This window comes from Ranitomeya imitator, chromosome 8, assembly GCF_032444005.1.
Source record: "Ranitomeya imitator isolate aRanImi1 chromosome 8, aRanImi1.pri, whole genome shotgun sequence".
In the NCBI taxonomy this organism is placed as follows: Eukaryota; Metazoa; Chordata; class Amphibia; order Anura; family Dendrobatidae; genus Ranitomeya; species Ranitomeya imitator.
In genome coordinates, this window is record NC_091289.1 from 171,612,453 (window position 1) to 171,637,081 (window position 24,629).

Consider the following 24,629-nt stretch of genomic DNA (forward strand, 5'->3'; position numbering starts at 1 on the left):
TCGGCTTATTCATTTTTATTTTTTATGAAATCACATTACTTTCTGCTTATTTACACAAAAATGTTTAAAAAAAAAAAATTACCATGGAGATTCAGCAATTATACATTATATAAGAAGGATTAGTCGGTCAATGATAACACGTATGGCCTCATTAATAAAACCAGAATAATTGACAATACACAGTGGATGTCATAGAAGGTCACAATGAATCACTGGTTGTGTGGCCTTTTATTATGTCACCACCGTGTTAATCAGGACAAGCATGTTAATGTTGGCCGAACACCTCAATATACTCATGAGTGGCCAACTATCTGTCGTGCATTAGATGTTCTGCCAGGAAAAAAAAGGATCACGCATGTTGAACTTCAGCATGCCCGATCTTTTATTTTTTAAAGAGTTGCCACCAAAGATATCTGACAGCAGCCTACTCCCCTTTCTCCATAGATGAAACATGAACACTGCAAAACTGTGTGTGTATAGGGAGGTCCGGAGGAATAACTGCATTCGGCACTAGTGGTGTTGCCACCTTTAGGTTTCGACCTCCTGTTCATTGAGTCCCAAGGCTCCGTATAGAGCAGTAGGGTCTCCTTGTGCCACCATGAGTTGTATTCTGAAAAAGTTTACGATTCCTGACTCCGTCACCGAACACACGGTCTTTATGCAAGCACAACTAATAATCATTTTCTTATTAGTCCTTTTGTGCATTGTTGGACAATTCTTGGGCTTTTTATTCCAAAACTAGTGATAACTGACCAGCATAAACTTCCCTTTGGGCACCCAAAACATAAAAATTGCCATGTACGATTGATTGTTTGATTTTTTTTTTTCAGTTTCTTTTACTTACACGGATATTGCTATTTTTCTATTTCGTTGAGACTATCGTTTTGTCCAAAGTGACAACAGGAAGCGCTGCCGTATTGGTTGTCACCTTTGATTCTTTAAACGTTTCCAATATTCATACCAAGGACCGCAGCAGATCTACATGACCATATAGCGGGTATATTGTCTCCTCCATTTTACGTCAGTAAGTCTAAACCTGTCCGTGGGTTTTGTGGCCCGAACTAACAGCATCTTTGGCACATACGCGCTTGGTTCAGTAGGTCCGAGATTGGGCAAGACCTTCCAGCTGTAAATACAGTTGCGTGTCAACCCAAGCACGTTTTCGAGGCTTGAGACATGAGAAGAACCTACAAGCCTCTTTATAGATATAGTTGGAAAAGTCTGTTTTTTCCTAATGTGGTTAGATGGTAGATGAGCGGCTGCTCAGTTTTAGTCTGGGTTTCTTGCCATTGACCATCATAGACTGGAACAAAAGCCTGACCAAGTCCATTTTACCAGTCGCGATCATCACCTTAGAAAGGCTGACCACCTCCGTGGTGTTATTTCTGCAGACAGCCTGCAGCTCTTGACTTACACTTTCTTCTCCATACTTCTCTTGAGCTTCTTTTACCCAGGACTCAACCTCCTTGATCAGCGTCTCGGCAGCGATTTTACTTTGACCATAGAGGCTAAGTAATGCTTCCATTAAATATCTGAAGGTCTCTGTGGCTGGAGAGCCTTTGCTGTCCAAGGTTATGGCTTTCTTGAAACACTCGATTGCGTTCTGTTCCTCGCCTTTAACGAGCAGACATTTACCCTTCAGTAGCTGCAATTCTGGGAGGGTGTCGCCCAGGTCGTACTCCGTGGCTTTGGCAATGCAAACTAAAGCCTGATTTATGGAATCTTCATCCGTTAACATGAGCTCCTGCACCGCATCCACACCCATGTAATAACACACCTGAAATAGAGATAGACGGCAGCTGTAAGAAGAATGGCCGGCACTATTAAGTATTAGGGTACAGTCATAGGGGCCATCAGGGGCGCGGCATCATAAACACTGCACATGAAAGTTTTGCTTCATTTTATTTGTAAGGAAAAATAATATGGAAATGATGTAGAACTGATTCTATGGACGCTGCGGCTCCGTATTTGCATGCTTTTTGTCTAGGCAGGAAAAAAGCTTAAAGAAAAGGCTTAAAAGCTTTATGTAAACCTTCGCATTATTATTTTTTTTATTATTGTTCATTTGCTTCCTAAATGGAAAATTAAACAACTTTTAACATAGTCTTTATTAAAATAATGTCCTTCACCTAGCTAGCATGTCTGCAAAACCGTGACAAATCCAACAGATCTCCGCTCCCGGCTCTGACAGCTCTTTCTGCGCTCCCTTTTCTTAGTGTTAGGCTACATGATTCACACATCTGTGTGACACTTCCGTTTTGTTATTCCCTGACACCACATGGACCTATAAAATGTCATTAATCAATACACCTATCAGTTTTAAGAACAGATCCTTGTCAGACCTATGAGACTCCGAGCATGTCATATGCTCATCCATTTTGCAGCTCAGATTAACCATTATAATCTATGGGAAGCTGTCAAAAATGGATAAAAAAACAGAAGACAGCCTGTTAACTTTAATGTTCCATATATGTTTTATCTGTTTTTCACTGATCTATTGTTAGGAGTTAATGGATTAAAAAAAATGTTCAGACAGTCTACCTGTTCCGCGGAAAAACCGGTGACACATGAAAAACGGTCTGGTTTACAAATATATAAAAATAGACATGGATGTGTGACTGTGATCTTAGAGAGTAAGTTATACTTAGATCCAACTGTGGACAGGAGGCAAAGTATCTGTATTCTGAGGGCAGAGACAGCAGGCTGTGGATAGGGAGGAAAGTGTTATGACCTGGTGGTCAGGACAATAATGGACCTGGTGGTTTAGAGCACACGGAATGACCTGATAGTTACTGATAATAAAGGACGAGCTCTGGGACGTGGGAACTCTGCTGACCGCAATCCCTAATCCTATCAAACACACTAGAAATAGCCGTGGATTGCGTCTAACGCTCCCTATGCAACTCGGCACAGCCTAAGGAACTAGCTAGCCCTAAAGATAGAAAAATAAAGCCTACCTTGCCTCAGAGAAATTCCCCAAAGGAAAAGGCAGCCCCCCACATATGACTGTGAGTAAAGATGAAAATACAAACACAGAGATGAAATAGATTTAGCAAAGTGAGGCCAGACTTACTGAACAGACCGAGGATAGGAAAGGTTACTTTGCTGTCAGCACAAAAACCTACAAAAAGACCACGCAGAGGGCGCAAAAAGACCCTCCGCACCGACTCACGGTGCGGAGGCGCTCCCTCTGCGTCCCAGAGCTTCCAGCAAGCAAGAAAACAATAAAAATAGCAAGCTGGACAGAAAAATAGCAAACCAAAGAAATACAAGCTGGAACTTAGCTTCTGCTGGGAAGACAGGTCACAAGAACGATCCAGGAGTGAACTAGACCAATACTGGAACATTGACATGTGGCATGGAGCAAAGATCTAAGTGGAGTTAAATAGAGCAGCCAGCTAACGAATTAACCTCGTCACCTGTGGAAGGAAACTCAGAAACACCCACCAGAGGAAGTCCATGGACAGAACCAGCCGAAGTACCATTCATGACCACAGGAGGGAGCCCGACAACAGAATTCACAACAGGAAAGCACATGAAGGGAAATTGTTTGAGGAATGTACGCATCAGTGGGTGTGAGAATGAATGAAGGATGGAGACTGAAACTTTTATTTTAACTACAGGTGACCATTAACATATGTAAAAAGCAATTTTTTTCAAAGTTGAAGGCGGTGGGACGGAGGATTACCTCTATATGAACTAGAGTCATGTCTGAAAGTGGTGGCACCTTTAAATTCTCCCAAGCAATTATTGCACTTACACATGTTTTGTTATACACATGTTTATTTCCTTTGTGTATTAGAACAACACAAAAAAATCAGAAAAAAGGAAAATTGGACATAATTTCACACACAACCCCCAAAATGGGCCGGACAAAATTGTTGGTACCCTCAATTTAATATTTTGTTGCACCCTTTGGAATAAATAACTGCAATCAATCGCTTCTTATAACCATCAGCAAGCTTCTCAACTGGTATTTTTGACCACTCTTCTTTTGCAAACTGCTCCCGGTCTCTTATATGTGAAGGTGTTTTCTCCCAACAGCAATTTTAAGATCTCTCCACGGGTGTTTAATGGGATTTTAGATCCGGACTCATTGCTGCCACTTCAGACATCCCCAGCGCTTTGTTTCCATCCATTTCTGGGGGTTTCTTAAAGTATTTGTGTGTTCATTATCCAGCTGGAAGACCCATGACCTAAGACGCAAACCCAGCCTTCTCACACTGGGCACTACATTGCAACCCAAAATCCTTTGGTAGTCTTCAAATTCCATGGTGCCTTGTACACAGTCAAGGCACCCAGTGCCAGAAGCAGCAAAACAGCCCCAAAACATCGTTCAACCTCCACCATATTTGGTTGTAGGTACTATGTTCTTGTATGCTTCGTTCCGTTTTTGGTAAACAATGATGTGCTTCACCAAAAAGCTCTATCTTGGTCTCATCTGTCCACAAGACACTTCCCCTGAAGGATTTTGGCTTTCTGACATACATTTTGGTAAACTGCAGTCTATCTTTTCTTTTTATGACTCTGTATCAGCAGTGGAGTCCTCCTGGGTCTCCTGCCATTGCGTTTCAACTTCTCCCCTTTTTATCTGGTTTCAGGTTACTTGCCACGGGTGAATTTGAATGCGCATCTCATACTTGAAACAAAGTTGTTTACCCACAATTTTGAAAAGGTGGCAACTATTTTGTTGAGCCTATTTTTTGGACTTCTGTGTGAAATTATGTCCCATTTGCCTTTTTTTCCTCTAGCTTTTTTTGTGTTGTTCCAATACACACACTAAAAATAAAAATGTTTATAACAAAACGTGTAATTGCAATAATTTTCTGGGAGAAATACAGGGGTGTCAACACTTTTGGCCATGACTGTAATAGTTTTATGGACATGTGTTGACCCTTAAAATCCATTTACAGTAGATTGATTAGTCTAAAATCATCACAGGCAATGTCCCTCTTCCCATGTTCTCTGGAAATCTGGTGAGGCATTCTACCAGGTGACAGCACCAACAAAAGCTCTCAGGTTTACAGACGGGATGGAAATTTATGTGATGGGACAGGCAGAACAGTCAGGAATCAGAGCCACACTACAGTACAGATTACGCTGCTCAAAGTTTCTTTACGGGCTCCCTCAGCTGTCCGTTCCTTGCGTACGAGTGCAATGCAAGTTCTATTGGTCCATGAAAAAAAAAATCAGGCAACATTCAGATGCCATCCGAGTGCAGTCCTATTTTCACATAATGTTGGAAAAAAGGTGGAGAACCTTTTTTTTATTTTCATGTATGAGAAAAACTGATGAAACTCGGTCGTAACTTTGACCAAAATCACTCATGAAACTTAGTTGTCCTCGTATGTGAAAAAAACTTGCATATGAATGGAGAAGAATGGGAAGAATGGAGATAAGGTTCCTCAAAAAGTGTAGATAATTTTTTTTAGTAAAAAGGTTATGAATTACTTATATAATATATATATGAGGGCACCTTGCTGTTGGCTTTTGGAAAATTTTGCGTCTATAAATATAAAGGATGAAGACCGCCGGCATAGTGCCATTGAGTGCTTCTCCGTGACGGGGCTCTTCCCCAAAAGTGCTGTCTGCGTATCTCTTCGGGAAAACACTCCATCACAGTGAACAGCGACCCCTCAACCTCCTATATTAATTATTTATAACTTTTCTTGCAAAATGATTGAATAAATGCATCCATCACAGTTTAGCAGCACTCACCTGCCCCATTTCCAGATATGTTTTCAGACAGGGGTACACATCTATGATGCTGTCCAGGTCAGATTTGGCATTGGTAAGATGAGTTCTGTCCGGCAATCCTCCGAACCCTAACTTGGCTCGTTCCAAGTCACGCACATACATCCATAAAAAAATCTAAATGTAAAAATATTAATTAACAAAAAAGATACAGGTTAATGTAGACTAATATCAATTACAATTAAAATTGAGACAACATCACAAATACACAAAAACATAGCGACCGTCATTATTTGTGGTTTTTTTTTTTTAAAGTCCCTTTTTTTGGTTTTTTAACTCTTGTATTTGTTGACAGTTTTTGTGCCAGATTCATCGAAACGGCTCGCGTGCTTCATGAATTTTGCACAAGCTCTAAAATGTTCTTTATTTTTTTCTTTAACCTTTTTTCACACTTATTTTTTTCAGAGCAAAAAATGTTACAAAATTTGCATAAAAATATTCAGACATTTATAAAAAATCATTTCGGGGGAGGACTGGTGTACATTTGAGCAAAATTTTAGCGATCTTTTAAAAAGTTGCTGTTTTATTGAATCTGGCAAAAATAAGCTGGAAACTCTGAATCTCCAATAACGAACATAAAAGAAAAAAAGCACAGATTTAAGAAAACAAACAAAAAAAAGGTGCAAATGAAAAACAGGCAAAAAAAATCACTCCAAAAATTAGGCATAAAAAGGAGGGGCGCAAATGAAAAACAGGCAAAAAACTCACACCAAAAATTAGGCATAAAAAGGTGCAATTGAAAAACAGGCAAAAAACTCACTCAAAAAATTAGGCATAAAAAGGTGCAAATGCAATAATGAATCAAGGTCATAGTATTTACTTAATACACAGAGAATATAAAGTTGAACTAACTAATATAAAAATATAGTTGATCAATTAATAAATTGCAGGATGTCTTGAATGTTCCGGGTGTGGAGTATGCACGTGGTTCAGACATATTTTCCAGTAGGTCATTACCTGGGAGCGTGTGCAGTACGCCTGCCAGTTCAGTTTGGGGTCTTGGAGCGCATCAAGAGCCATGTTACAGATTCCCGTAGCCATTTCCTGCTTTCCTAAGAAGTGAAATATTTTGGCAAGATGGTTCAGGATCAGGGGGTCACCTTTTCCTATTTCGATGGCCTGTTTGTATAAAAATAAACACAAATGAGCAGATCAAGAAAGGTCTACAGAGTCATCCAGCGGCACTCACCACCTTTGCATTGGGAGATGAGCGGCGTGGATTATCTTGCATCCACAGGTATTCTACTGCAGAAGTGAGCAGTACTTAGCGTCACCTGCGGAGGTGCTGCAGGGAAATTAAACACTTGCTCCCAGTTCCCCATAGATTACAGCTTATCTCCCACAGATATTTCCAGCATTTTGCAATCAGCTTATTGTTTTGAGGCCCGTCTAACAAAAAATGGGTAGTCCAAAGCAGACAAACTTTTAAGGGCAACATGTTTGCACACATGAAAAATGTATTAGCTACTATGCGTTCCCAATATCAACTCGCAAAGACTTAAGTTTCTCTTCGACTTTGCATAGGATGGACGCGGCTTATGAATCACATACTGTATATCCCGTACAAATAGTAATAGTATAAACATCCACAAAACGAGATCTGGTTGGACAAACCTTGCTAAAGCAGTCCAAGGGGTCTGTTCCTGAAAATCCATAGTCATGAATTCCCATTGGTGTGGTAGAAAACAAATGTTGCTTTTCCAGCATCATCCCAATGTAGCACCAGGATAAAGCTAAAATATAGATAATGTTATACGTGAGAATATAGGACACAAGACAAATTCATTTTACTTACTATTTAAAACTATTCACTTTATTAGGGTTGTCGAGAAAGACTTAAAAAAGGTCTTCCATCTCGACATTTATTACTTGTTAGAAGAACTCCTTGATAATAAGTTGATAATAAAGTGTCCCCCTCGGGGAGGGCTCCCAACAATCAGGTGTAATCGGTGGTAATCAGTGGTAATAAGTATTCAGTTTCCCAGCAGCGCCACCACAGGGGAAATGAGGCATTACACAGTGCCCATCCCAATCATTGAACAGTGTGTTGGATATGATGACTCTTGAGGTCCATTCCACCTCCCAACTCTAACATTCTGTGATCAATACGTTGTCTCTGTGACACAGGACAAGACAGGTCCTCCAGGGTGAGAGACGCTCTTTATAGCTGTCCTCCTCTCTGGCTAAGTGGTGAGAACCCCCTCTATTAACTCAGAATTTCCTAATAGGGTGTATGAAAGATAAGTTTTCTAAATTTAAGAATTCCTTGATCAATAGCTAAAGGTTGTCCAGCCAGGGTTATGATTGGTTCTGCGGCTAATGCACCTTGCTGGTGCGTATTATCAGCTATTTCTCTCTGCATATTATAAATAAACCGAACAATTGGTAAATGAAATGAGGGTGTGAAGTCCAAGCGAGCACAGGTGAATGCAGTGTAGAGATTGAATGTCCTTGGCAAAGGAGGCTACAGCGTTGCTAAACACAGTCTGTAGGCACGGAGGAGCTGCCCTGCCAGACGGTGACATTACCGAGGTGTCATGGCGTCGCTAGTTCGGCTCGGGAGAGCTGGGAGCCGTCTCTTTAAGTGGAGTTGTCCGCAAGAGAGCCAGGGTCCGAAATGCCGAGAGCGAAGTTCACATAGCACCTTGGTACATAGAAATGATGGAACTGATGAAGTCCCAGAACCAATGGGCTGCAGCATTGGCCAGCGCTACTCCTACTCCGTCTACCCTACCTGCAGTGCTGTTCCTCATCCTGGTGCATACCAAGTAACTTTGAACGGTGTTCAAGTGACGGGACTTCGGTACACAGGAAATTTGGTGACCCTGATAGGGGCCACACTTCAGCATGTGCTAGTCCCTGGGGTGGAGCAAGTTGTATCGATTGAGACCCCAAGAACTATCCCATGGCCCAGTTCGACATACGCACAGACTGTTGTTCCGTGTTTCACGAAGAGGTAGTGGTCAAAGACTTGTATACTATCGGACTTGTGGGCTGAAGTGGTAGCGCCCAGTAGTCCGGTACGCCGCCAGGAGTCGGCTGGGGTGACAAGGTGATATGATGTGTGGTGATGTACACGTGATGTGTGCTGAAAGGTCACATGATGTGCAGGCGGCAGAGCCCATGTGAAATGCAGGAATGGTGGTCCCCAATAAGCAGTTTTGACAGTGACTCCCTATTGGAGACTGCATGGACAAGCTAGGAAAGCTGAGCAGTCTGTTTGTGAGAGCTGCAGAGAACCACAAGTATCAGTGGGTGCTATGGACAATATCTGTTTAGTTTAACTAAAATTGGGGCTAGCTGAGCCATGTATGAGCACCAGGATCTGGTCTGTTTTGTTAGCGCCTGGACAAGGCTACGGATTTATGTTTGTGAGTTTGTTTTCCTACTGTGCAACCTATAGAAAGCAATAAAAAGCTGCAAGTGTTTGGGCCAAAACGGCATTGCCTGTGTGAACACTTCCTAATGCCTACAAGAGACAGTGAATCCTTACAATGTCCAATATGCATATACAGTATATATTAGTAAGTTTGAAAATACTCTACTTTTTTCTTTCTTCTTTTTCAAAATACTTGACTGTTTTCCTTAAGTATGGGAAAGTTGTAGGCTGCCTAACAGCTTTTTCCATCAGTATGTAAGTTGGTGTGGCCCTAATCCCAGTAATTTACCTGACTAAGTCATCTGTGACTGGCTATCGATCCTACTTTGCTTGCTAAGTAAACAGTGATCATTCTTTCTAAAAAGGCAGCAACGTAGTTTTCATCTGACCTTGACGCTCCATACTTACTTATTCCTTCCCACCTATAAAATGCTAATCTGTGTGTCAATGTTTGACCGTCTTAAAACGTCTTAATACATAACTTGAATACTTATTAGTTTTATTCAATTCTTCTGGATGGACGCTGCTTTTTCCACCTGCTGGCTCACTGTTCCTCTGCACCTCTACAGATTAACCTTCTGGTCTTCTAAACCAGCTCAGGTGGTAGACAGCCGCCTGAGTATTCAAGCAGTTAGCATCCATGCCACTGCTAACCATGTCCACTGCTTCTCTTTGCCACAGTGTGCCTGCTGTCATAGCCATCTTTGCTACATCACTGGGCTCTCCTACATTGCCAAAGTGTATCTCCTGGGATACCCAGGTCTCCTACATCGCTGGTCTCTTCTACAATATATTTCCTGAAAAACACAGCTCTCCTTCATCGCTGGTCTCTCCTACAGTGCCACTTCCTAGGATTCCCAGCTCTCCTATATTTTTAGTCTCTTCTACGATGCCATTGCGTGCCTCCTGGAATATCCAGCCCTGCAATATTACTGGGCTCTGCTACATTGATACAGTGTGGCTCTTGACTTCCCTAGCTCTGCTACATCACTGGACTCTTCTACATTGTCATAGTGTATCTCCTAGAACAGTGGTCCCCAAGTCCGGTCCTCAAGAGCCACCAAAAGGTCATGTTTTGAGGATTTCCTTAGTATTGCACAGGTGATAGTTGCATCACCTGCACAGGCAAGCATTCAATAACCTGTGCAATACTAAGGAAATCCTCAAAACATGACCTGTTGGTGGCTCTTGAGGACCGGAGTTGGGGAACACTGTCCTAGAATATCCAGGTCTCCTACATTGCTGGTCTCTCCTACAATGCCATAGGGTGCCTCCTAGAATTCAGAGAATCATAGAATGTTAGAGTTGGAAGTGACCTCCAGGGTCATCTGACGTCAGGGCTTATGTCTGACCCCCCCCCCCTCCGCAAAAATAGGATAGGAGGTATGCGCCAACAGGGTCATAGACTATAATGATGCCAACAGAGCGAATGTGCGGTCTAACATGCATCATTTTCAGGTGTGTAGGCCTACTAGAGGTGGACACCCAGATGCAGTCTACTACTACGAACATGGGCCGGAAATGCAATGTGAAAGCACCCTTAGAGATTCCACCTTACCACGTGGGACATAGCAAGAGAAACTAAATTTATCGCATTTTACTATAGTGGGCTCTGGGATAAAGCTTTATTACCACATTTTTAAGGTATCCCATATTGATAGGATGGAGGATAACTTATTGATCAGTGGGGTCTGATTGCTGGGACTGTAGCAATCCCAAGAACAAGACTCTACCGAGCCCAATCTGAGAGGCGCAAAAGTCGTACATTTGCACCCCAGCTGCATTCATTGCCATCTGTACTGCCGAGAAAGCCGAGAACAACGCTTCACTATCTCCCATCCAATGTATTTAGAAAGTCCATGGAGATAATCTACTGTATACTGTATATCAACAAGTTTCTCCTCCAGTATAATCCATTTATAATAGAGGCTGAAAACAAGAACATGAGCGTCACGTTCCTGATAAGTCTTTTAGTATTGAAACTGGAAAGTCAAACAACTTAATGCAACAAAGGATTTGTAAACTGAGTCTGTATCTACTATAACACACCGTATATTATAGAACCCGGTATATACTATTTATTATAATGCACAGGATATTATACACTGCCCATGATAACATTCAGCATACGTTACCTTTGTAATTATTATTAGACGACTTTGCAGCTTCCCGCAGGAGCATCAACGTCTTGTTATAAAACTGGAGTCTTTTTTTCTCCACATTTCCCTTTTTTATTAATATTTCATCCAACCTGTAATTAAAGTAATGATTCTAAATATTATTTTTGGCTATTAAAGGGAATCTGTCAGTAGGATCAACCAGCCTAAGCCGTCTATATGGGCACGTAGGCCATAGGAACAAGCCTACAACCTGCAGTAACCACCGATTGACCAAACCGCTGCACGGCCAGCTCTACCCTCACCTACTGTATCCTCACCCATCCCTTGTAGATTGTGAGCCCTCGCGGGCAGGGTCCTCTCTCCTCCTGTACCAGTTGTGACTTGTATTTTTCAAGATTATTGTACTTGTTTTATTATGTATACCCCTCCTCACATGTAAAGCGCCATGGAATAAATGGCGCTATAATAATAAATAATAATAATAATAATAATAATAGGAAGCTGAATAACATGATACCTTAACATCTATGATCTGATGTTTTATTCCAGAGAAATACCAATTTGTCTTAAAATGTAAATGAGCTGTTTAGATCTATGGGAGGGACATAGATCTCCCTGAGAATCCAGAGATTATTATTTATTATTAATTTATTATTATTTATTTATATAACACCATTGATTCCATGGTGCTATACATGAGAATGGGTTACATACAAATTACAGATATCACTTACAGTAAGCAAACTAACAATTACAGACTGATACAGAGGGGTGAGGACCCTGCCCTTGCAGTCTTACATTCTACAGGATGGTGGGGAAGGAGACAGTAGGTTGAGGGTTGCAGGAGCTCTGGTGTTGGTGAGGCGGTATCTCCGGTAGTAGTGAGGAGGCAGCGGGGTCAGTGCAGACTGTAGCCTTTCCTGAAGAGATGGGTTTTCAGGTTCCGTCTGAAGGATCCGAATATGGTTGATAGTCGGATGTGTTGGGGCAAAGAATTCCAGAGGATGGGGGATATTCGGGAGAAGTCTTGGAGGTGGTTGGGTGAGGAGCTAATAAGTGTGGAGGAGAGAAGGAGGTCTTTGGAAGACCGGAGATTACGTGAGGGAAGATATCGGGAGATTAGTTCAGCGATACATGGAGGAGACCGGTTATGGATGGCTTTGTAGGTCAGTATTAGTAATTTGAACTGGATACGCTGAGGGAATGGGAGCCTGTGAAGAGATTTGCAGAGGGGAGAAGTGGAGGAGTAGCGAGGAGAGAGATTAATAAGTTGGAGAGGTGCGAGAGTGTTAGAAGGTAGCCCACAGAGGAGGATGTTGCAGTAGTCAAGGCGGGAGATGATTAGGGCATGCACAAGCATTTTAGTGGATTGACGGTTGAGGAAAGGACGGATTCTGGAGATATTTTTGAGCTGGAGGCGACAGGAGGTGGACAGAGCTTGGATGTGCGGTTTGAAGGACAGGGTAGACTCGAAGGTTACTCCGAGGCAGCGGACTTCCGGTACGGGGGAAAGCATGATGTCGTTCATTGCGATAGATAGGTCAGGTAAGGAAGATCTATGGAATGGAGGAAAGATGATGAGTTCAGATTTGTCCACATTGAGTTTGAGGAAGCGAGAAGAGAAGAAGGAGGATATGACTGATAGACACTCTGGGATTCTGGATAGCAAAGCGGTGACGTCTGGACCAGAGAAGAAGATCTGAGTGTCATCAGCATAGAGATGGTGCTGGAGTCCATGGGACTTTATGAGTTATCCCAGGCCAAGTGTATAGATTGAGAAGAGTAAGGGCCTAGAACAGAGCCTTGGAGGACTCCAACAGACAGAGGGTGGGATGAGGAGGTAGTGTGGGAGTGGGAGACTCTGAATGTGCAGTTGGTGAGGTATGAGGACATCCAGGATAGGGCGAGGTCTTTGATGCCAAAGGAGGAGAGGATCTGTAGTAAGAGGCAGTGGTCAACTGTGTCGAAAGCAGAGGACAGGTCTAGAAGGAGGAGTATAGAGTATTGTCCATTAGCTTTCGCGGTAAGTAGGTTGTTAGTGATTTTGGTTATAAATGAAAAGTGGCATTACCAGTGTGAGATATGTGGATCAGTAGAGCAGACTGTCAGTCATTACATGTTTCACACTGTTAACTCGCCTTTTATTTATAATAAGCTCTGGATGAAGATTATTTGGGAGATCTATGTTCCGCCCATAGATCTTAACAGCTCATTTGCATATTAAGAAAAACGTGGATTTCTCTGGAATCAAACATCGGATCGCATATATCAAGGTATCATTTTATTCAATTTCCTATTACCTATATGCCCATATAGACAAATTACAAGGGTTGATCCTACTGACAGATTCCCTTTAACCAACTGACTGTTCAGAATTATTATATTACATCGTGTCAGCACAAGGTGTTGTTTTTTTGTGGAGTATAAAAGCTTTGTATACTTGCTGTACTGGACCCCATAAGCTATATGGATGGGAAACAAATACGTTCTCCCACCAATTTATCAAAACTTTAAAGTAAAGCTATATGCAAAGTTTTACGATGAGTTTCCTAAAAAAGTTTGTTTTTGCTTGAAAAATTGTAAATTTTAATTCCTCCACCTGCACATGGCCTAAAACCGTGTGTTGGCGTGATTATTTTCTAATGGGTCGTGAACAATGCCTAACTTACAACAAATTGTAGTTGTCAGACCAAAGTTTTCCAATTTTTAGGTCCTAAAATAGACGAACTTGGTTCCTTACTAACCCTAATGTGCCAATGAATCAACGTGTGGTGAAAATAAAAGACCGTACCTCATACAGAGAGACGCCATTGTGAAGAACCAACTTCTCTTCTCTTCTACGGAGATCTGTATGAGAAAATATAGAATATTACCGCATATATATTCTCCATATGTCCCATCAACAGCTCCAGTCATTATGTAATAAATAATATTTTTTTCAGAAAAAAAATTACAATTTTATGTTTCTTTTTTGGTAAAAGCAATGAGACACCAAAGTCATCGCTGCAAAAAATTGTACTTCCAACTTTTTTTCCCCAAAAAATTCAAGTTGTAGCAGAATCATGATTATATTGGTATAAGAGGGAGGGATGATATTGGCTGTATATTAACCCAACATATAAAAAAACAAAAGTGTAAAAATTCTGTGATACTACATTTCCTAATATACGGTATATCCAGACTATACTCATCAGGCCAATTTCTCTATTTACACGCCTCCTAAACTAGGGATCTGAACCTCTTATGGATCGATAGGGCAACTAACAATTGAACATTTGTCACCTCTCCTTTGGATAGATGATAAATGTCTTCGTAGACTAGCCGCTTTAATGTCTATGTCAATGCACCTTAAGAAAAAAAAAATTCGAACTTGAACCCGTATAACAACATACTAAAAAAAAAATTTTTTTTTACTTGTATGTATGTTTTTGGGACAAAAATAAAAAATCATTTTTGCAATTGGGTTTCATTAAAAAAATTCAGCAGCGTCAGCCTCTGTTTTGCATTGTCCATTGCTGGCTGCTGAAGAAGGCAACGTTGACTGTACGGGGAAACAAATAGCTTGTATAAAAACAAACAGAGCTAAAATTCTAATCAAACCCAATTGCAAAAATGATTTTTCCATCCCACAATACAGGCATTTAAGAAAAAAAAAAGTTTTCAAAAGTGGAACGAACAGGAGTTCAAAAGTTTTCCAACTTCTGTTAATAGTTGGCCACTCACAGTAAGATTTGTATTGGGTGGACTGGAATTTTTTTTTTTTCACAATATTAAAATTCTACAGGGGTCCTCGAAATAAATTTACTTTTATAATAAGTAGTAAAACAGCAAGTTGCTAGAGTCCAGAGGAACCTTTGTTCCCTTTAATTGTTCTTAATTTAAGGGGATATTCAGGACTAAAGTATGGATAATCTATCTGTAGGATATGTCATCAATTTCATATTAGTGGTGGTCCGACGCACAGCATTCCCACTGATCAACTGTTATTTGCACCAGTGTCGGCCAGATGTACAGAATGCACAGCTCTGCACATTAGGGTCAGCACCCAGGAGCAGGCACTACATGTACGCAGCAGGGGTCTCACGGCTCCATGTATTGTTTGCATACAGCCACCACCAGACAGATAACAGCTGATCATTGAGGATGCCAGGTGTTGTACCACCACCGATCTAGTAATGATGACTGATCCTCTGGGTAGGTCTTTAATAAGTTAGTTCTGGACAATTCCTAAAAATGCAAATTCAGCTGAAACCTTAGAAAGCCCATAAAATGGCCAACATGTGCAAAAATGAATGACTGTTAGTTTCGACCTCCAATCGTTTAAGACATTCGTTGGATATGTTACCGTACATTTTTTCACCCAATTATCAGCATTGACTCCATCATCAGCTGGAAAAATCCAATATTAGCCAATGCCGTCTTGGTCATGGACAAATATTTTCCTACAATGTGTATGGCGGGGTCTTATGGATGAATGTTCGGTAGGAAGATTGATCTTGTGCAGCCTAGATAGGTCCACCAGGGTCTTCTCCGCCGTTTTCTTCATAGTATCCAGCCATTGGGTTGCCGGTCTTCCTCTTTGCCTTGTTCCTTCTTTTCTTCCGACCATGATGGCCTTCTCCAGTGATTGCTCTCTTCCTATGATGTGTCCAATGTAGGCAAATCGTAGCTTCGTGATCCTTGCTTCCAGTGACATGTCCGGCTTGATTTGTTCCAAAATTGATTTGTTTCTTCTTCCATGTTACTAAAATTCCTCTCTGTTCTCAAGAACTGAGTCAATTTTTATTTGACTGTTTATTCCTTTTGCCTGAGTTACCAGCCACCAGAGCAGTCTAGCACCGGTGGTCAAATATGAACAGTGCTTACAAGCGCTTTCCAATAAAGCTTGTAAGTGCTGCTCTGAAGCGTTAGTGCCATGGTGCTCTACCGATGGTGCAGAGGCAAAGCTACCTCTGCCTGCAGCATTTAAGGATTGCACTGTTTAGGCCAGCATCACGTAGATGCAGCAACTCTTTTCAGTGCGCCAAGCATAGCGCTGCACCGGGAATTTTTCCAAGCAGCGATGCTTGTTTTCTGGAGAGTAGGTGGCACCTAAGAGATTTGTCAAATCCTTTGGAAGCCCAGGAGGTTCCCCCCATTACAGAACACTTGGCAATTGTGTATTAAATATGGAACTATGAATTCCTGGGGGAGATCACACATTGCTAGAAACTGATGTTTTCCATACCGACTTATAGAGAGTAGCGCACCGGATCATTTACATGGGTGCTGTTTGTACAGGGACACTCCTCTATTTGAGCATGGCCACCAGGAATGACAGGCTGTACACGTAGACTTATGTAAGGAATTATTTTTTAACGCTAAAATACACACACAAAAAAAAACAACAATCAAGTGATGCCGGATAAAGGACACATATTGTATAACTCGTACAACTCTAGTCTTTGGTCTAATAAAAAAATACCCACCCTGCAATAAACTGCGGAAACCAACAATGGCGCTATCAGATCTACTGTTATTCCCCAGTCTTCAAATAACAGCAGCCTCCGTGATCCCGGCCAAAGACAACTTCGGATCCACTTTCCAGGTAGAGTTGTGCTGCGCAACTCACACATTGCATAATGCGACTCTCTCCTTGCCATGTTTGTCGAGTCGCATTCCAATAGAAGTGAATGGGAAACATTGCTAAATAGTCACGAGTCTTCTTTCATCCGACGTTCACTTTTATGGGAGTGCAACAGTAAAACAAACAATATCGAGTGATGGGTGCACCGTACTCCGCTGGAGAGTCGCAGACACTTTTTATTGAGTTTACGACCTGTAAAATTGCACAGAGAGAGGTCTCTTATTACAAAGTCCACGTCTATAGTAACACTTTAGCTTGTTTATATAGTACAGGATAACTTGTCACACTTGTTATTTATGCTCCTTTTATGCTTTGGGTGCCTCTTGAACGTTTTCACTTTGCAGGAGAAAGAGGTGAAGTGCTCGAATCGGTAGACACAATCCTTCTTACTCCACTCTCAGGTCATGCTCTCCACATTTAATACAATAATGGCCACTTTTGCATGCTTTGGGAAACCAGTTCTTCTGCAAACTTTTTGGGGCTCATACGATGATCCTCACAGTACACACTTTCTGGCCACCCTACAATGGTTTTCTGAGGCTCACAAGTCACGACTCGAGCCTCAGATTTTCAGGAGTGACACCTGTGAGGGATTTTCGGACCCGGATCCATCTTCCTTTACTATTGTGTCCCTTTTATTTTTCCCTCTGCATCTATGTGGACTCATCTCTTCTGAGGCTCCGTCGACTTCCCAACCACTGGTGGCTGGCTAGGTCTTGTCCTCTGCCCGATCCCACAGTAGGAGATACTAATAGTGGTCATTGATCATACTCTCTGGCCAGAGTGACCAAAATATGGCCATTTTTGGACGAAACTCTTCTCCAACGACAAGCATTGCAACACAGTCACAATGTCCACCCAAGTCAGATACAGGACAGCAAGACTAGTCTCCATTGACTGACACTTCCTTCTTTTTTGGGTTGGCATCCATAAACGCTGCTCCTGGGGGGGAGTGTAGACTCTCCTGGGTGTTTTGGAGGTTTCCATAGACTCCGAGATTTTTAGAAACAGTTGGCAAACTTAAGCAACAGTTGTGAGACTAATATCTTCATGTAGCCCACACTTTTATGACTAAGGATGACCATACGAATTAACGAGGGGCCGCCCAACTTCTGCTAGCAAAAAACCCCCCAATGGACCAATTTTTACTTCCCTAGAGATTTGAACTCCAGTAGTGTCCGTCAGCCATTTATCCCCACCATGTCTATAGCAGTGAACATTAATGCTCTCCAACCATCGACAGATTGGTGAGGGCCCAGTATGGTAATATTAGTGTCGGATATGACCACCCAGTTTGGTGTAGGACTGCTCAGCGGAGGCTTTCTGACTATATGTAGTATTAGGTAAATCACTGGGATCCGCAGAGGTCACTGGAGATCATCCTCAGATTACGAGTGGACATATTAAGAGCTTATTGTTCTTGGTTTTTGAGCAATGCACAATAATATAATGGGGCCATTGTTTGATAAATGTAGTAATAATACATAGATAATCTACAATAGGTTGGGTTCTGTCTGCAAAACAATGTCAGGTTTTATGAAAATATTGGCTTTGCTATTCATTTTGCTCTGCATTATTTTTGTCCTTGGGTAGGTTTAGTTCTTACAGTTTTGCATGAAGCACCATCAGATTGTATCACCAGATCTTATAACTGACCAGTAAAACCATTTTCTAGCTTGGCTAATAGATGGACCTCTCCCTTTCAAAGGGAACTTGTCACTTTGGAAAACTATATTTACCTGCAGATATAGGGTTAATCTGCAGGTAAATACTGTACAATGCATCCTGACCTCCTTACTGGCCTTTATTGCTCTTGGGAGCCCCTGGAATTGAGTCATTAGGACATGGACACTGTATATCGGCTGCCTTCGCCGCTCATTATGCTACCTCCGGTGACTGTAAGCATGACCCAGAGCTTTGATTGACATCTCTTGGCACAACATATCTGTGCGAAGCTGGCTGCCAATCAAAGTGCTGCGGTGTGCTTATAACCAACGCGCACAGTGCAGTTAGCGGTGCTGTGAGCGGTAACTGTAGTCCTTTTGGCCGCTTCTATAACTGAAATCCGGCAGCTACGCTACCAGGAAGAATAAAGTTAATTTTCTCCCTGTAGCTGCAATTTTCAGTAAAGTACTTGCTTGCAAATTTACCCTATATCTGCAGGTAAACACCGTTTTTCGAGGTGACCGGTTTCCTTTAAATATAAACTGCATAATAAGAAATTTTAAAGGAAATATTCTCAACCACGAAACATTTTTGCAAATTTATTTAATACAAAGAGGATTTGATCATTATTAAAGGGTCATTTCCATAATGATCCGTAGAATAGAGTATAACTTACTGATCGCTGGGGATTTGACCATTAGGAACCAACCAAAATTCCCATGTTTGGGCATCAAGTAGCCGAGAATTGGGCACCATATTGAATTGATCGAATATGAGCATGCTCGATATCCACTCGATTAACTGTCTATAGACATTGTCCAACCGATTCAATACGAGGCTCTGCAACTCCTGGTTTTTATGATCCAGAGTCCCGTTTTCAGGATTTTGGGGGGTCCCAGCTGTGAGACCCACAGCAGTTATCCCGGATCCTTTTGGATAAGGAATAACTTAATATTTTGGGAATAACCCTTTGATAGATTCTATCAACATTAGAAAAACACAGCTACTGACATATGTAAAAAGTGCCGCTCCTGTCCATGAGTCGTATCTGCCATCACAGGTCACTCCATTGAGATGCAATACCTCTCTCAGCCTACAGCCTGGGGTGGCACTGTTTTGGGAAGAGGAGGGATGTTTTTTCCTAAGCTAATACTCGTGTGCTGCAGCTAGAAATAGATAGAAGAAATTGCTCCAAAAACGACACGTATTCTATTTGTTGACTTCTTTTTTTACTTGTAATATAAAAGTTAAAGCAAGGGCAAATTCTGGGATTGCTGCCACTCCTTTAAGGCCTAAAGCATCTAGTAAGGCAACCCAGCTTGTAAATGGGTAGAAAGCAGCTACATTTCCAATGTGACAGAAAAATAATTTGTTCCCCAGTGCATTAAATACAAATTACTAAAGATACGATCCCAATAATTACATCATTAAGAAAATGCGCCATTGCTTGTTTCCTCTCCTATTAGGGATCCTCTGCAGGAAGTTGAAGCTTGTGGACCCTAATTCAAAATCTCCATTAGAATCCCTAACTATCGTGGGTCTATAATAGTATTGGTCTTCTCACATGGGCCAAATGGACCTTTTGGGCCTCCAAGACTCTAGATTAAAAACTTCTTTATTCAGTCATCAGATAAAATCCACTAAAATGTGCAGACACTACCCGACGCGTTTCCATACTGGGGTTGCGTCTGTACACTACCTTGGCAAGTTTTTATGGATCTTATGGCTATAGGGTGATGGAATAAAGAAGTTTTTAATCTGGAGTATTGGATTCACCTTTCTTCATCTGGATGTAACAGCGCATGGTTGGAGCGCTTTTTCCGTGGAGCCTGAGAAAACAAGCTCATATATAGGGAGCTGGTATATTCCTTCCTTCTTCATTTGTTCTGAGATAATCCCATCACCATTGACCTCTATACTTTAGAGGTACACCTTGATATATTTATAGCTCAATGCAAAGTCTATACCAGGGCCCCCGTCATGGGAGCGTTGCACTTATGGATCCCCACCTAGTTGTGACTACTAGTGCTGCATGTTCCATAGTTGCGCTATAGGGAAATGTCCCTTTTTTAGGGTCCACATATACTTTTTTATATTTTTTTTTCTATGTCATCAAAACATTAATTGCTGTCCCCAGTAAATAAGAACAGAAACTTATAATGGCCTCAAGCGTGCAAGGCTGGAAACTGCCAAATTAATGGACTGAGAGACCCTTAAGTAGTGCTAAGGGTATGTGCACACGTCAGGATTTATTGCAGAAATTTTCCTGACAAAAACCGGACATTTCTGCCAGAAATCCGCATGCGTTTTTACCGCGATTTTGACGTGTTTTTGATGCGTTTTTACCGCGATTTTGACGCGTTTTTGGTGCGTTTTTTAATGCGTTTTTTTCCCAAATGCATAGAATTGCGGGAAAAACGCTGAAAATCCGCAAAAATAATGAACATGCTCAATTTTTTACCGCGATGCGTTTTTTTGCGGAAAAAAACGCATCCATGTGCACAAAACATGCAGAATGCATTCTAAATGATAGAATGCATAATGTATGCGTTTTTAATGAGTTTTTATAGCGTTTTTAGCGCAAAAAAACCTGAACGTGTGCACATGGCCTCAAGTACTCCGCTATACAGATGTGGGGTTATTCCAAGACGACACATAGGTGACATGGATCAATGTATATGAATTGAAGCCATCTGACCCAGTGCTGGTGGATGCAACCATCTCCTGCGAAAGTAACCCTTGATTTACTGGACAGACGCCACTCGAGGTGTCCCAGGCTCTGAGAAGTGGACTTTGCTAATCTTGTGAAGCGGTGTTTGTTGTCAGTGTTTTTTCCCTTAGTGGGAACCACCAAGTGCACACCTCTGTTGAGTCATAACTATAAAGAGCATTGCCTCCTTGTTAAAAAAAAAAAAAGCATTGTCTGATTTTATTAAGATCTATGTCTGTGACATTTCTGTTTGGAAGAAGTATCGCACAACGGAACCCATTCCCCAATGACAGACGGTGCTGTTGGCCACTTTGGGAACCATTAAAGGGGTTAACACAATTTATAGATTTACGGTAATAAAATTTTAAAATGTCTTTTTACAGACAATCAGATGCTATGTTGCAGCTGCTAATAATGATGTATAAGAGAGGGGAAGTGTGGAGATATGGGGAACGGGGCAGACCCTACTACAGAGAACTGTGCCTACTTGCTAAAAGTCATGAATTTGCAAGGACTGTCTTAATTTTTGGGAAGCAATCCTGACAAATGATCGGGTGTTCTAGGCCGAAAGGGACATGTCTTACAAACACTGCTTAAAAACGGGCAGGATTGTTGACTTTTTCAGGGAGGACCAAGAGTGGAACTAATACATGTTTAATTTGCCAAAACCAATGTTGATAACTATGACGTGTGGAGCAAAAATAGGCAGCATGTGTTATATATACAAACAGTACGGATTGGTGGCAATGAGATGAAAGATTTGGCATCTGACATGCTGCACTTTAGTGATCCATGGTGATTTTATATTGCCACCAAGAGAGTTTTTCTTACCAGTGAATTGTGGACGTGACTTTTCTACAGTGAAAATGTCACAAAAAAACATGTTATGTGACGGCAGAGGAAGTCTTCCTGGAAGATCGCTATCTTCAGGGGCATAACTATAGTAGGTGCAGTGGTTCCAGCCGCACCCGGACCCTGGAGCCTAGGAGAGCCCAAAAGGATCCTTTGACCCATATGAGAAGATCAATGCTAATAAAGACCCGTGAGACCTATTGGAGACTTTGCGTTGGGCGCGCCAAGTTCAAGTTATGCTATTGGCTATCTTATAGCAAAAAAAAAATCAGTAAAATGCCATTATTAGCACAAATGATCATCATTAGAAACTATGAAGACAGAACTGAAAAACGATGTGACTATATATCCTATTGATAAACTGACCTTGTGTTTGCCATAGGCCACGGCTTTATCATACAGACTTATTCCCATGATCAGTTTCTCCATGTTGTCTTGGTCGGTCATCTGGCCAACATCGAACGCGTGAGCGTAGCCTTGTTCCGCCAGGCATCGTGCAGCCATGAGTCTCGTCTCGTCACTGTCCCCATCTGTATCCAGCTTCATCAGATAAGATATCTTATCCGCACACTGCGTGGCCTCCTCCTCCATGTTCAGCTTGTCGTAGACACAGGACAAGTTGGCCCAAGCGTTTAAATTATTTGGATCCTGATTGCAAATGTTTATAAAAATCTCCTTGGCTTTGTTAATTTCGTCCAGGTAGAAGGAGAAGACTCCCAATAAATTCCTGATCCCACAGTGCTGGAAACTCGAGTCGAACTCCAGTTGGAACTGAAGGACCTCTCGCTTGAGTTTGATGTCTCTTCTTCTGCAGTTCGCCGGGATGCACGACTCAAAGTTCAGGTTCATTTCCAAGTGGAAATAACCAGGGAAATATTCAAACTCATCTATGAGAGTGTCTATGTCCACGCCGGGCTCTTCCTCCATGGTTGGCAGGGCAATGCTCCTCTCGTCTTACCTGCTCCCTATACTTGTATGTCTGGTTTGAGTCACCTGTAGCTCGGGAGGAGCTTAGCCAGGGAGAGGCTGCGAAGAATTCCCTCCTCACCCAAAGTGTTTGTGTGCAGATTTTGCAAGTCAATCCCACGATTATTGCTACAGTCGTTTCCTCCTCTTGTGATACAATTACTACATAGGGAGGTGTTCAAACCTGCAAAGAAAAGGGCACAAGGGCATCATTTAATCCAAACCATATCCTTCCAGTCCGCCACAAGGGCCTGTGCACACGTTGAGTATTTGCTGCGCTTTTTTCCACTGCAGTTTTAAAGTGCGTAAAAAAAAAGCGTCGAAATGAATGAGATTTTCTGAAATCTTGTGCACATGTTACTTTTGTTTCCTTACATATTTTAAGCTTCAAGACGTTTTTTGCAAATCTGCAGCTTGTCAATTCTTTCATCATTTTGGTACAGTTTAACCACTGCTGTTTTCTTGCCAAAAGACACGTTTTTAGTGCAGGAAAATTCAGTGCAAAATACTCATTGTGTGAACACACCCAAGGGTACAAATCAAGTTTATTTATTTTTTATAAAGTTTGTATCCTATTTGTAAGTTGCATAGGTGGTAACTTGCTGAGTTTCGGGGGTCCCACTGCTGGTACCCTCATCAATCCTAAGCAGTAATTAACTATTTCCGTCAGTCCATTAGACCAGGAATGGACGTAGACAGAAAAGGACCCCTGTGCAAATGACTATAGCGTAAAACAATACAAGAAATAATACAGATTTTTACAGATTTTCTCACAGTCCTGTTCCTGTGTTTCTTGCCCATCTCTGTTCTTCCTGCTGTATTTGGACAGACACATGATGGCTGCAGCCAATCACTGGCTGCACTGGTCATATGTTGTTCAGCTCCACGGCTTCTTATTGGCTGCAGCAGTCACATGTTTGTCCAGATGAAGCAGGAACTAGAGAGAGTGGCAGGGTACCTAGTAAATGTTAAATCCAGAGTGGTGGGGGCATTGGTAAGTTGAGAATTATTATTTATTATTTGTCACCATTCTGAGTAGTTTTATCAAAAAATTTAATCAGTCCAACAGCCTCTTAATTTTATTAAAGACTTGCATTTGATATATCTCTCAGTAGGGGGGAGAGCAAAGTTTTCGGTCGGGTTTAATCTATGATTTTGATGTATGCGTTGAAAAAAAAGTAAGCTTTTTGTAAAAATAATAAAATAAAAAAATGAGGACCAATACCGAGTGACCTAAAAAAAGTAATTGGATTAACTTAAATCCAAGTGCAATGTGAAAAGTCATAAGTGAGAGATCTACAGTCCCAATCGAAGTCACCAGGTCATTCCTAATTAGAATAATTAACCTGTAAAACTAGATGGAGCAAATATAAACTCGGGTGAAATAATGGAATCGTGAATCCACGATGCAGAAATATGAAAAAGTGTAAGGCTGTGTGCACACGATGCAGATTTGGTGCAGAAAAATCTGCTGCAGTTCTGCACTAAATCTGCATCTCCTGGCAGAATCTGCAGGTGCGTTTTTTATGCGTTTTTGGTGCGTTTTTTATGCGTTTT

At 41.6% G+C, this 24,629-nt stretch overlaps 1 protein-coding gene across 1 annotated transcript; it reads right to left on the minus strand.

The window, feature by feature from the left end:
* On the minus strand, window positions 1-23,117 carry TTC22 (tetratricopeptide repeat domain 22). The gene is made up of 7 exons (XM_069737882.1): window positions 22,473-23,117; window positions 14,045-14,100; window positions 11,269-11,384; window positions 7,369-7,487; window positions 6,712-6,873; window positions 5,719-5,871; window positions 1-1,777 (listed from the first exon to the last, which is right to left on the minus strand). The coding sequence occupies exons 1-7, from the start codon at window positions 23,031-23,033 to the stop codon at window positions 1,241-1,243; spliced, it is 1,704 nt and encodes a 567-aa protein (XP_069593983.1). The 5' UTR covers window positions 23,034-23,117; the 3' UTR covers window positions 1-1,240.
* Between the last annotated feature and the right edge of the window lie 1,512 nt (window positions 23,118-24,629).

Bases quoted from the DNA above. Each gene is read 5' to 3' on its own strand.
- TTC22 (XM_069737882.1), bottom strand. From the start codon at position 23,033: ATGGAGGAAGAGCCCGGCGTGGACATAGACACTCTCATAGATGAGTTT. The intron at 14,101-22,472 runs GTCAGTTTATCA...TTTCTCATACAG, and splicing joins TGGCCTATGGCAAACACAAG to ATCTCCGTAGAAGAGAAGAG. The intron at 1,778-5,718 runs GTGAGTGCTGCT...TCTCTATTTCAG, and splicing joins CATATCTGGAAATGGGGCAG to GTGTGTTATTACATGGGTGT.